Raw genomic sequence first — 13,429 nt, forward strand, 5'->3', positions numbered from 1 at the left:
ATACACTCCTATTACTTAATATTTTGAAAAAGGCTCAAGCTATTGTGCAATATCTTCGTCACACCATTGGGGTCATTAAACACTCCAGCAACAGCTCCAGTTTCCTTAGATGTGCCCAGTTTCACTATCCAGCATCAAAATAATCGGGCGTGCTGTCTTCTGTGACAGCTTTTCTATTACCACCCTTTATTGCTGTTTCAAATCGCTTGACTGCAGTTTTTCAATAATTTGTAATCTTATTTAGGTTATTATCTATTTGTTTTTTTTTTCTCGGTAATTAGATTTCTATTTATGTGTGGTTGGCTTTTGAATTACTGTTATTATTATTATTATTATAAGTATTGAGAATTCTCAAGTATACTTCACGTGTATATTTTAAATTTATCATGTAGATATGTTAAGGTGTTAGAAGCGTAATGGAGTACCTCCTTTTGAAGAGTATTCAATTTCTACCATAAAAGAGAAAAAGTGGAAACTTTACAGGTCGCTCAACACGACAAATACGAAAATGTTACAGGCTCGGTTTGATTGAGCCTGTTATGGACGGTAGTGGAAATGCATGCTACCGTCCACGCCCTCTAGCCCCGGGTTGAGCAGAACTCAACATTTACACATGATAAAAGTATAAAAAGTAATTTAGAGACATCCGCAGATGTATTCAAACGGCGGTGAACATGGAACCTTCAATGATACATGGGTTGTGGCGTGTAATTCCATGAAAAGCGGCGTTCGGTCCCCAGATGAAGTAATAGGTTTGCCACAAACGAGAAAACAATGGGCAGAACTAAACAAACTGGAGGATCTGAGGTTACGGAGCCTGCATATCACAGGAACTGTCAAAAGACAAAATAAAAAAGCAGGCACTATATCCATGGGGTGATTATACAATACCCAAGGCTATGAAAGCGGCAGTGTTGGAACCACCCAGACCGAAACGGTCATGCTGAGAAAGTAAACAGTACCAATAAAACAACATAAAAGTCGTGCTGAACGGTCTGAAAAGATCGAAATATAACAGCCCTGATTGAATGTACGGGGAGACATTTTACGGCCGCCACACGGCACAAACAGCGCTGCTGTGATAATAAAATAGAAAAAGTGGAAACTTCACAGGTCGCTCAACATGACAAATACGAAAATGTTGCAGGCTCGGTTAAAAACCTACTAAAAACCTACTTTTACTGCAGTTCTCAGGGGGATGGGGCGTAGGTTCAAGCCCTACAGAGACCAATTTTTTTCCTCTTTATTGTCCCTTTTTTTTAGAAAGTTTTTACTTCTTTCAAGACTTATAATTGATTTATTGTACAAAAATGGAAAAAAAAATTGATAAGCGACTTCTTTCTGTTCAAAGTGAATTTACTACTTAAACAGAAGGGGTAGAGTTACACATCTTTAAAAAATATTGAGTTACATGCGGTAAAAGTTCTCTATTTTGCTTTCACTCTTTATATTACATATCGTGGAAGAAATTTAGGTAGGTTTTACGTCTGCCCCAAGGTTACTTTTGAATAAAGTAAGCAAAATTCAAACAGAAACACATGGTTCGATCTTATTTTTTTAGTGTTGAAGTTAGAATTCTGTCTCATTAAATCCGTTTACTTGAGGCACCCTAGACAAAATGACATTGACATTTTTATTTTGTGTTTTATAATTGTTTACGAGAAGTTTGCTGTATTAAAATTAATAGTAAAATGAGTTCTCAGCAAACGTTTTGGATAGTGGCCATCACTTTGAAATTTGTCTCTATTTGAGCTTGAGGAGATACCATAAGTTATACAAAATTTATAAAAAACGGCACGGTAAAAGTTGTTAAAAAATTGCAAAAACAGTGCGAAACACGATCACCTTTAAGAATATACCAAGCAAATGCCATTTTGTAAACATTACTATTAGGCATGTAATACCGTAAGTTTTATTTTTCCTCGGCTTCATATTGAAGAAATATATTTTTCGATAAATACCCGCCGTTACGTATCATTATGATCCCTATCTATATGTACGATAATATAAATATATTCTTTATTTGTGCTTTTTGTCACGTTGATGTTGGCGTCCAACTTGACGTACGTCGTTTGCATTGTACGTTATTATTTCTGACGAAGACATGAAAATCTAAACTAGTAAGAATGTGTTGTATTGGTGATTTAAATCTTTTTTTTTATGTACTTTATTAATGAAATTCTAAATACGACAGCCTCTTAAAAAGACTAAAAGTAGTACACATGAATATATATTGAAAAAAAAATAGAAGTAGCAAGCATGGTATTTCTATATTGCATGCCAGCAACAAGTACATGTACAACGTTTATATATTGTTCTGTATGCTTTTAGTCGCATAAATAAATTTAGCATATAAATTAGATCATCTACTGTACTTCTATTCACGTCTTTCTGTTATATGCCTACTCTGAGAATGGCATGACTCTAGTAAGCACTAAGTGATTGCTCAGTGCATGATTGACATTGTGTAAATTACAGTCAAATATTTGAAGAAATTACGAAAAAAAAGAGAAGATATTTATTGTCTGTTTTTTCGATCCAATGTAAGAAGACGCGTTGGAGTTTCTCCCCTTTGTTACTTTTACGCCATTTGCCTCCCAAATGTAAACACTGGAAAATATTGAGACATAGTAATTCTTAAACTACAATTTAAGTAAGTGCACGTAGTTCAAATGAATAAAAACACAAACTCCGATTATTCAAGATCTGAAACTTTTGAGGTTAAATTTGAGTCATGTTGAATATTTGGTGACAGGACTTAAAACTTACACGGTAAGTTGTATAGATCGAATTACAGTGTGATATTTTCTTAAAAGTTTAGGTTAAAATTATACTTACATCACACCGACACAGGCACGAGTATCAGACCATGTAGATGGTAAATATTGTTTGAAAGGGCATATATTATACTGATTCAGGATGAAAACAGAGGTTCTTATAGCACGAGATTGTGTTTTTATACAAAGCCGTAGCATTTTCTATTTTTAGAACTGATAAGACATGGATCAGGTCGGCAGACGCATAACGTATACGCCTTTTGTAAAAAGTGATTGTTTTTTTTTTACGACCTAAACTTTCTTAGAACACAAATTATATGGATAAAATAAAAATAAATAATTTAAAAAAAAAGCAATTTATTATTAAATTAATTTTAATTGTTATTTCGAAATAAAATGGATTATGAACGCTTAACTTACAGTGTTTTTCTAAAAGTTTTGATTTCATTTTAAAGACGTCACGGCGATCTCTCCTTATAATGGACGGATAACTTTTGACTGTCGCTGTCACATTAGGGGGATGTCCATGACAACTATTAACAGTTCATTAAAGAAGTCATCCCGATAAGTAAAAAAAAAAAAGAGAGTAAGGCTAGTTTTTATCTGTTTGGTCATTTTTTTTCTTCCTAGGTCCGATATTGCCTATCTTAGAAGTCACATGTAGATACCTAGTCTTATGCGTTTATAATATTAACAGTCAGTAGAAGACTGTGTAAAGTGAGTCGCTCATACGGCTAGAGGTGTGACGTAGCATCCCTTTCACTAGTCAAAGAAGGCTCAACACCCAGTGCAACATTTTGTTTTGTGTTCAGTTCACTTTCTATATTAGGCAGGGTTTAATTGTGAAAGAAGACACAAGTAGGTCCTTTAAGCATTATTGTAGACACGGGTTGTTACCTAGGTAGAACTACCGACCATTAAGGCTTCCTGAAAGTACTCACCATCCATAGCGAGATTTCAAACCCACAGGTATGCGAGACAAGTGGTTTGAATTCAGCGACCTTAAGTAACCAGTCTGTTACGGAGGTCCCCAAAATTGGTAGGCCATGATGGTTTATTTATAATCTTTAAGACTTCGATACCGATTAAACTTGTAAAACTTTTCTAAGCAGTGATTTTAACGGAAAAGATGGGATAGATTTACGACCTAGAGTCGCTCAGAACTGCTTTTAAATGAATCTATACATGTGATAATGTTATGTTTATAGCAGCCCGGCCGCTTAGCTCAGTAGGTAAGAGCGTTGGTCTACGGATCGCGGGATCGTCAGTTCGATCCTCGGGCGGGGCGTATATTCTCCCTGAATCTTTGATAAACGACATCGTGTCTGAAATCATTAGTCCTCCACCTCTGATTCATGTGGGGAAGTTGGCACTTACTTGCGGAGAACAGGTTTGTACTGGTACAGAATCCAGGAAAAACTGGTTAGGTTAACTACCACCGTTACATGACTGAAATACTGTTAAAATGGCGTTAAATCCAAAACAAAAGCAACAAATGTTTATAGCATACTGTTATGCCAGGAATTGACCGAATGTCTACATTGATTATATCAAGGTACATTAGATACAACCTATTATTGAAAAGGGGTGTTCTTAAACGCTTCAGCTATTTGCATTCATAAATTTAAAATTGACAGCTACACTAAGCACCCCATATTTCTACAATGAAATAATCGATATGAATAATCTGCCTAAGGTCAACCATCGCGGTCAAGTTGCGACTACTATAGCATACCTGTTTATGCACAGGAATTATCGCGACATGTCTACATTGGATTCATATTCAAAGGTACAGGTAGTCGGATGGTCAACCCAAAACAAATATTAAAGTAGATTTTATCGGTAAATGCGATGTGTTTACACTTATTAAAACATATTAATAAGTATAATGAAATTGTAAAGGTAAACAGTGTAAAGGCAAATGTGATAAATAGTGTCATTTAAAGTCTCTGCACGTTAGATAAACCGGAAGTGATGGCATAACGTCATTTATCCGGAAAACGTAGAATAAAGCCTGTATTCGGCGTACGGAAATGAAAACAATTTTTTATTAAATCGAAACCTGTGAGTAAATTTATTACAATGGTACTGTTGCTATATTTCTAATGTCAAAAAATGATATTAAAACATATGACACGTTAAAACATTTACAAAATGTCTTAAAATCAGCGTGAAATATCCAGTTCAATTTAATCTTGGTCACATATCTCAAAAATAAGCACATGAACCTATAAATTTTATTTCACCAAATTATAGGACATGTATTTATTTACAACTGTGAGAAGTTTCATCAAAATCTACTTTGTAGAATGTTTTCTATTCGCGAAAATGTTATGAAATTTATGATTTTCCCATAGACTCCCATTATGAAATATTGCGTGAGGTCCAAAGTTTTCAAATCGGTATATCAAAAAAAATCAAGCACACGACCTTATTCTTTTTATTTGCTGAATTTTCTAGGTCTATTCTGAAGTTTTGAAAAATCAGAGTTTAACCAAATTTTACATTGTAGAAAAAATTTCGATCCAAACGTGCAGAACTACCTTAAGATAGTTCCTCAAGTGTAAGATAGTTCCTCAAATGTCGGGCCTTATTAATGGACAGTATTTTTCCGATAAATTAACATCTTCTATCAGCTCTCTACAGACAGTTTTGCCATAAATTTTCTTCAATGCGACTAAGCCGAACCAGGATTTTATAGATCATCTATAAAGCTGAGCTGATAGAACTAACAACGTTACTGTCCTTCTAAATGTTAATATAATTGATGCAAATAAGTGTTTTCACGTACGGTGATTTATTCCGATAACGCAATAATACCAGCTTCAAAATAGTCATTTACAGCCGTATCATTTAGAATCAGTTTTCAGAAAATAAAAATTTGACAAAAAATCTAAACATTATATTCATGAGTAATAATGTTTTACATGTTGTGTTTTCAGTACTTTAAAGTGTAGGCCCTGTATGTAACACACAAATGAAAAATAGCATAATATGTTACATTTTGTTTTTAAAATTGTGCTTTCACGCGCTGATATTTTCCTGACAAAAACCCTCTAGTTTTGAGACCACATCTCCAGCTGAAAATATCAAACGTCTAGTTTTGAGATTCTTAACTTCACACATACACGTGGTTATTCATTTCTACATTGTAGATGTTTACATATGGCCACAAGTTCAGAGAAATTGGATTGGGAATGCTATGTCAACAAACAGTTCCTCTGTGTTGTGAATTTAATTTAAATGGTATGGTAAAACCCCCCAAAAAACTCTAGATGCATTATTTTTAAGACACGGTGACACCTAGGTAGAACCACACCGAGTGCATTATACCTCCCAAGTGTGGCTCGAATCCACGGCGGTGTAACCAATGAACTAAACCACTTGGCCAGAGGACCGTGTATGTTGCCTGAGAATGAACTGTATGATGCTCAAACTTAGATATCAAGTTGATTGGTTCTCTGTTTATTTCAGTTGCTGACTTGTGTTAAATGTTTATGTGGAAAAAGAAGAACGTGAAACTCATGTGGTGTGACAAATTGGAACATTTGAACTGACAGAGGTCACCCTGGTGTTGCTTATGACAAGTTGGAACACTGGAACTGACAGAGGTTGACAAGTTGGTACATTGAATCTGTCAGAGGTCACCCTGGTGTTGCTTGTGACAAGTTGTAACATTGGAACTGACAGAGGTTGACAAGTTGGTACATTGGAACTGTCAGAGGTCACCCTGGTGTTGCTTGTGACAAGTTGTAACATTGGAACTGACAGAGGTTGACAAGTTGGTACATTGGAACTGTCAGAGGTCACCCTGGTGTTGCTTGTGAGAAGTTGTAACATTGGAACTGACAGAGGCTGACAAGTTGGTACATTGGAACTGACAGAGGTCACCCTGGTGTTGCTTGTGACAAGTTGTAACATTGGAACTGAGAGCGGTTGACAAGTTGGTACATTGGAACTGACAGAGGTCACCCTGGTGTTGCTCGGTGACAAGTTGTAACATTGGAACTGACAGGGGTCACCCTGGTGTTGCTCGGTGACAAGTTGGAACATTGGAACTGACAGGGGTTGACAAGTTGGAACATTGGAACTGACAGAGGTCACCCTGGTGTTGCTTGTGACATGTTGGAACATTGAAACTGACAGAGGTCACCGTGGTGTTGCTCGGTGACAAGTTGGAACATTGGAACTGACAGAGGTCACCGTGGTGTTGCTCGGTGACAAGTTGGAACATTGGAACTGACTGAGGTCACCCTGGTAATGCTTGGTGACAATGTGTCCTGCACAAGGTTTAACTTTCTTACATATTTCACGCTATAAATTGTAACAGATGAAATATACAAAGTCAGTTCAAAGCAATGGTTTGTATGATATGAATACTAAGTTCAACCTTACAATATCTTTGTTTCTGCTTCCATAACCCATGCCTTAAGAGGATGGTTAGATAGTAGCGATTTTTATACAATATATTTTGATGTCTTAGATACTTAGTAAAGCCTACATTTCCGCCTACATGCAGAGGTATGAAATGTTAGTCTTTCTTACAGGTATTGAGGGCAAGAGGTCTCGACTGACGAGACGTATCTGTATACTAGCCGGAGTAACGTTACTGATGTCCCTGGTGGCGATCATAGTCGGTATTGTGTCTGTCGCTGTGTCAGGATCGGCATCAGACTTCCCGTTCAGTGCTGGGGCAGCTATGGTCGCAGGAATACCGGTATGTATCGGGGTATCTGCAAAGTCTCCTACCAGTGCCGGCAAACAATCTCTCGCTTACTTTTGCAAATGCGGACACAGTCCATCTATATTCAGCATTTCTTCCTGACTTTCCTCAATTTCAAATTTGCAATAATAACAAAAGCATTTATGGTTTTAAATGAATTTGAATTTGAAAGCAGTGCTTCGTCTGCCGGTGGTGAAGAAAACAGTTATTAGCGGAACTTTGTGTGGAACTGTTTTGACTCACATTGGTGTTCTAGTGTTCTAGAAAAATCTTCAAGTGTCTATGAAAAGGCAATGGTAAGCCTCTTCAGGGTTTAATTATCGATATCAATAATTACTACATGTATTTGTTTTGTAAAGTTTTAGTAGTATGTTAGTCCGATAACTTCATTTCAAGTTCCATCCAGCTGGCTTACGGAAGGTCGGTGGTTCTACCCAGGTGCCCGCTCTTGATGAAATTATGCACGGAGGGGCACCTGGGGTCTTCCTCCACCATTAAAGCTGGAAAGTTGCCATATGACCTAAAATTGTGTCGGTGCGACGTTAAACCCAACAAAATAAATAAATAAATCATTTCAAGTTCAGTTGTTTCAAGATAATATGTAGCAGTGTCAGACAATAGTGTGGCTTTGTTATTTATAATAATAATATCAAATTTTCTACAGTTATTTATGATGTATAAATGATTTTCTTACTGACTCAATGTTGTACTAAACAGGCATTTCTGCTGTCATTTTGCCCGATGTATATGTACTACGAGGGGGCTAAAACGAGTGGACAGAGCACAACCGGTTGCTTTGATTGCTGTGTAAGTATTCCAGATAAAAAATAAATGAGTCCAATGGCCACGTCTGTGTTGGCTAAAAAGGCAAAACACAAGACTAAAGTGAAAACATTAATAAATCGCTGCTAAGAAACTTGCTTTTGCAGTTTCTGTTCAGAATCTTTATAGTAAACAATTACGATAGTAACACAAATGTCACAAAACGCGAATAGATATTGGACGAGTAAGGCGAACTGTTTGCACATGTGAGTATATGTTATGTGTATAATGGTGAAAGTTTACTTTACCACATCAATGCATTTAAATGTGTTGGGTAACGGTGTACACGATACAGTAAATGCCTCCTTCGGTCCTTCCACATTTCCTATTACCAGTTGCGACGATTTTTTTTTCATTTTATGGTATTAAAATAATTTATAGTTTCTTGTGACATATGGCTAAAAGGAATAACAAATGCTTTTATATACACTTTCTTTTGCAGACGATTCTGATGGTGGTCTGGTTCAGTATCACAATACTGGCGATCTGTTTCGGCTTCGGCCTTGGCGGAATCTACGGGGTTGTTGCGTGTACAAATCAGGCAGAAAGGATAAAAGGTAAAGGTATCATAGTGGTCTTATATATATACATGTATATTTGTCAGTTTGTCCAGCCGGCTTGTCTGATGTACCAAGATACAACATGTTGTCACCTTAGCGCAAAAAGTGAGTAAGTCCTGCTTTAAGTCAGTTAAGTTACCCACCTTTTGCACTGAGGTGACGATGTCAGAATTAATGACATGAAGGGTATATACCACCTAGCTTTAATGTAAACCTTTAGCTGTGTATCAAAACTAAGGTATGTGTTTTAGTCGACACATTAGATGAATTGTTTTCACATTTTACTACTATCGTTTTAATATCCTTCTGTTTAATATCTATGCATATTAATAAAAATAAGAGAGACAAAGGTCACGAAATAATTCAACTAGGAACGGCAAATTAATTTATATAAATGTTAACAAAAGTAAATTTTAGAAAGTTTCAGCTGAAGTAAAGTATAAACAATAAGAGAAACCATCCGGCTGGCTTACGGAAGGCCGATGGTTCTACCCAGGTGCCCGCTCGTGGTAAAATAATGCACGGAGGGGAACCTTCGGTCTTCCTCCCCGATCAAAGCTGGAAAGTCGCCATAAGACATATGCTTGTGTTGGTGCAACGTTAAACCCAACAAAAATAGATAAATATTTTGAACTTACTAGTCAGTAGGCAAAATGCTGAAAACATTAAAATGAAACGAGATGCAAAAGTGGAAAAATGTATTTTGATAAAAAGAGAATGACTGCCAGTAACCTATCAGACAGACACAACACGGACTCCACACAAACCCGATATCGGATCAGTTATACTTTTTTATCCTCCGCCGAAGGCGAAAGGATATACATTTGGTATTGTCCGTCCGTTCCTCCGTTCGTGCTTCCGTCTGTCCGTCGGGAATTGAAAATAATTCAAGACGTATTTTAGCTAGAATCACCAAACCTGACAGTTATTTGCATATGACCTTTGCTCACATGTAGTATTATACCCGTTGACTCAGTAAAAGCAGAGTTTCCCCCATGATTTGGTAAAAGAAGGGGCATTTTTTACTATCTAAGTAAGCTATAGATTGATCTTCATCAAACTTAATACAAATATAGTTCATGATACGGCGGTGTTCCTCGCCAACATTCATCCTGATCTCAGTCACTGCTTAGTTATTGCCCTTGGTTTGTTTTAAAATTCATAAATTCTACATAACAAAGTAACTCATTGATGGATCATGATGACATTTAATACAAAATTAGAACACTATACGGCAGTTGTGCACATGCACCGTTTGTCAGGATTTTTGCAGGTATCTTAGAACATTTAAGAGTTATATCTAAAGTTCCATCAGGCTTTTAATTTTATGTTAAAACAGATGTTGTTGCTGTCCAAATAGAGACTACATATAATTAAATAGTTAGAAAAACACTACTTCCAGTATTACACATGTAATTATGAAGTCAAGTTCATAAAGGGAGTGAATCAAAACAATGCGTTTTATATTGCTTTCTATCATGTTAATTATGTAGTCAAACCTTTGATAAATACATGAGAAAACAATTATCAAACATTCGATTTATCAAGACAATAATATATTTAATGTTTATAACAAAAAAATGTGGCAGACACATTTTAATCAAAGATATTGTGACTTTAAATCAGCCCATGAACAAACACAGCATGGCACATAATATGGGACCTATTGTACGTAACTTGCGTACATATATTGAAATTAAATATCTTTCAAAATAAAGTCCCCTCATTTACAAAACACCCAATTTGGATATAAATTCACCGAGTTTGCATGTATGCAGTATAATCTGGCAGTAACCAACCTATTCCAATATGCGACGGTAGCATAAAAAATGTGATCTGCCCAGTATCGAAGCCGATGTGTTACATGTAACTCTCCTTTTTTCAAAGTTTTGAACGGTCAGAAGTCAGCTTTGTCAGTGTTCTAGATGTATGATAAGTACTTACTTGTTTGTTTTTATTTTGCATTTCAGTTTGTCTCGATTCTGCCGATTCAAAGATGGCCCTCTCTGTTGTGACGATAGTAATAACTTTAGTTTTATTCGTTCTGTCATTAGCAATATTTTTTACCTGCTGTTGTAATGCAGCAACATTTGGTATGCCGTTGATGGTAGAAACTGCTGACAGCTACTCCTATGGTAATTATTACAATAGACCAGATATTAGTTTATATAACAGACGAGAAAATCGACAAGAAAGTGCTATACAGAACGCCCTGCCAGACGCAAGGAGGCAACAACCTCGTCCGCGCTCACCTGTTGAAAATATCAGTTATAACAATGAAATTGGTAACAGAACTATGACAGAGCCATCTGCGCCCCATTTAAGTGGTACCAGACAAGAAAGCTTTGAAGATATAGATACTGGTTCATTTGAACCTTATTCTTCCGGTAGAAGTGCGAGCTCATACTCGGATCCACCGCCGTCTTATGATGAAGTTATGAGAAAGGAACAGTCCTCTGAAACAGCAGTGTAGTTAAAAAAATTATTATATCAGAAATTTAAAATTATGACAGCCCATATTGATGTTGTAAAACTTGGCTAAAGGCATTGTTAATTTCGACATGCAACATCTTTAAAAGCTTGGCGCTACAGGATTTAGTAGATGTTAATTTTAAATGTTTATAGAATTCTAATTATTTTAAATCAGTTCTTCTGGTTTAACTTAGGTCGAATATTAGTATTGGTGCCCAAGTTTTTCAAAAATACATGCTACCAAATCATAACATCTGAGTAACTCAAACGGTTTGAGGTAGAAAAAAACAACAATTAATTAGTTTATACGTAAAACTTATAAACAAAATGAGAACATTGCAAATTGATAGGAGTTAGTAAAAAGGAAAATTTTATCCATATAAACGGTCATAATACATATATAATACAGAATAATACATACATTTGTTAATAATGTTGGATATGTAGAAATTGTACCGTCGTCAAAAATGTTTATGAACTTGCAATCTCAAAGTTTTCATACTTATTAAAAGATAGAGGCTATGATTTGAAATCTAAAGCATTTACCCTTACCCTGCTAAATTTCTATAATGACCTTGTCCATCTTTCTAAGTGATTTCTGAGTGTATGATTAACATGACGTTGTGTAAATTACAGTCAAGTTTGTACATCTGAAGAAATTATTAAATAAATGAGAAAATATCTATCTGCCTACCTACCTATTACATGTACATATATGTTTTTGTTTGTTTTCGGACATTTAAAATCGTTGAGATCGAGGATTAACTTAGCCACTTGGCAAGAGTTTACCAGTGAACATGCTTCCAATCTGTGACTTTTGCGTAGTTGTACAGTTGTCAGCGGCTTCGTTCCATTCTGTAACTGACAGGTAATTACTTGAAGAGTATGGTAGATACGCAGATGTATACCCCTTCGTTCCAGTCTCTGACTGATATGGTTACGTTTAGATTGCAAATCAATGGCAGACCTGTACGACTGATTAATTCGAAAAAAAAAACAAAGACAAAATATCAAACAGGGAATGCCACGTACCAAAAACGCAGCCTCCCCAAAACGAAACCCACAACACGCAGACGTGCACAGCACAAACACACACACGCGCGCGCACACACAAAGCCAACACATGAGGACAAAACGAACAAACAAAGGAACACAGTGGGGCACCGCCTTGGAACGGTCAGTGGCAAAAACACCACTGGGGAGCTTAAACCGGTTTATGGTGCGCACCCAACCTCACTCTTACCCCCGGTCTCAGTTAGTCATGGATTGGAACAAAGCGGGAGATACCTGCACGGGTAGCAAATTCTTGACGTAATTATCTCAGTCACAGATTGGAAATAGAGGGCAGATATCTGCACGACCAATGAACTCTTCACGGAAGTTTCTCGGTCAATCAGAGATTGCAATAAGGGCCATATACCTTCATGCCCACCAAACTGTTCAATCTCTAAACTTTAAAAGACTAAGAAGTCAAGAGTTTGTCAGTCGTACAGGTGTCTGTCACTTGGTTCCAATCTGTGACTGACTGAGGCAATTACATCAAGAGTTTGTCAGGTATGTGCCACTCAGTTCAAATATGTGACTGACTGAGATTATTACATCAAGCATTGGACTACATAACAATCTGTAAGTAAGGCTGCTGCGTTAATGTGAATAATTTATTGCAAGTCTGAATGTTGATGAATAAGATCTTTTGTTAATCTTCATACTATAATTCAAAGGTCTGCAAATGCTCGTAACAAAGCAAATGTATGAAATTATTAAGTGGTTATCGCAAGTCAGAAGTAAGAACACATGTAGGCCTCCGTGGCCGGCTGGTTATCGCAAGCCGGAAGTAAGAACGCATGTAGGCCTCCGTGGCCGGCTGGTTATCGCAAGCCAGAAGTAGGCCTCCGTGGCCGGCTGGTTATCGCAAGCCGGAAGTAAGAACGCGTGTAGGCCTCCGTGGCCGGCTGGTTATCGCAAGCCGGAAGTAAGAACGCGTGTAGGCCTCCGTGGCCGGCTGGTTATCGCAAGCCGGAAGTAAGAACGCGTGCAGGCCTCCGTGGCCGGCTGGTTATCGCAAGCCGGAAGTA

At 36.9% G+C, this 13,429-nt stretch overlaps 1 protein-coding gene across 7 annotated transcripts in view; it reads left to right on the forward strand.

Moving 5' to 3' along the window:
• Window positions 1-12,037, forward strand: part of LOC123526138 (uncharacterized) — a 39,097-nt gene extending 27,060 nt beyond the window's left edge. For 3 of the 7 annotated variants that reach the window (XM_053522821.1, XM_053522819.1, XM_053522822.1), the window contains exons 3-6: window positions 7,325-7,494; window positions 8,218-8,307; window positions 8,765-8,879; window positions 10,853-12,037. In XM_053522821.1, coding sequence (XP_053378796.1) covers window positions 7,325-7,494; window positions 8,218-8,307; window positions 8,765-8,879; window positions 10,853-11,355 — 878 coding nt within the window. In that variant the 3' untranslated portion in view covers window positions 11,356-12,037. Of the gene's footprint in view, window positions 1-2,569; window positions 2,773-6,251; window positions 7,067-7,324; window positions 7,495-8,217; window positions 8,308-8,764; window positions 8,880-10,852 lie in introns of those variants that run through there. The other 4 variants (XM_053522817.1, XM_053522818.1, XM_045305149.2 and 1 more) reach the window with 3 other exon arrangements.
• Window positions 12,038-13,429: the final 1,392 nt, after the last annotated feature.

Source organism: Mercenaria mercenaria, chromosome 14, assembly GCF_021730395.1.
Source record: "Mercenaria mercenaria strain notata chromosome 14, MADL_Memer_1, whole genome shotgun sequence".
Classification (NCBI taxonomy): domain Eukaryota; kingdom Metazoa; phylum Mollusca; class Bivalvia; order Venerida; family Veneridae; genus Mercenaria; species Mercenaria mercenaria.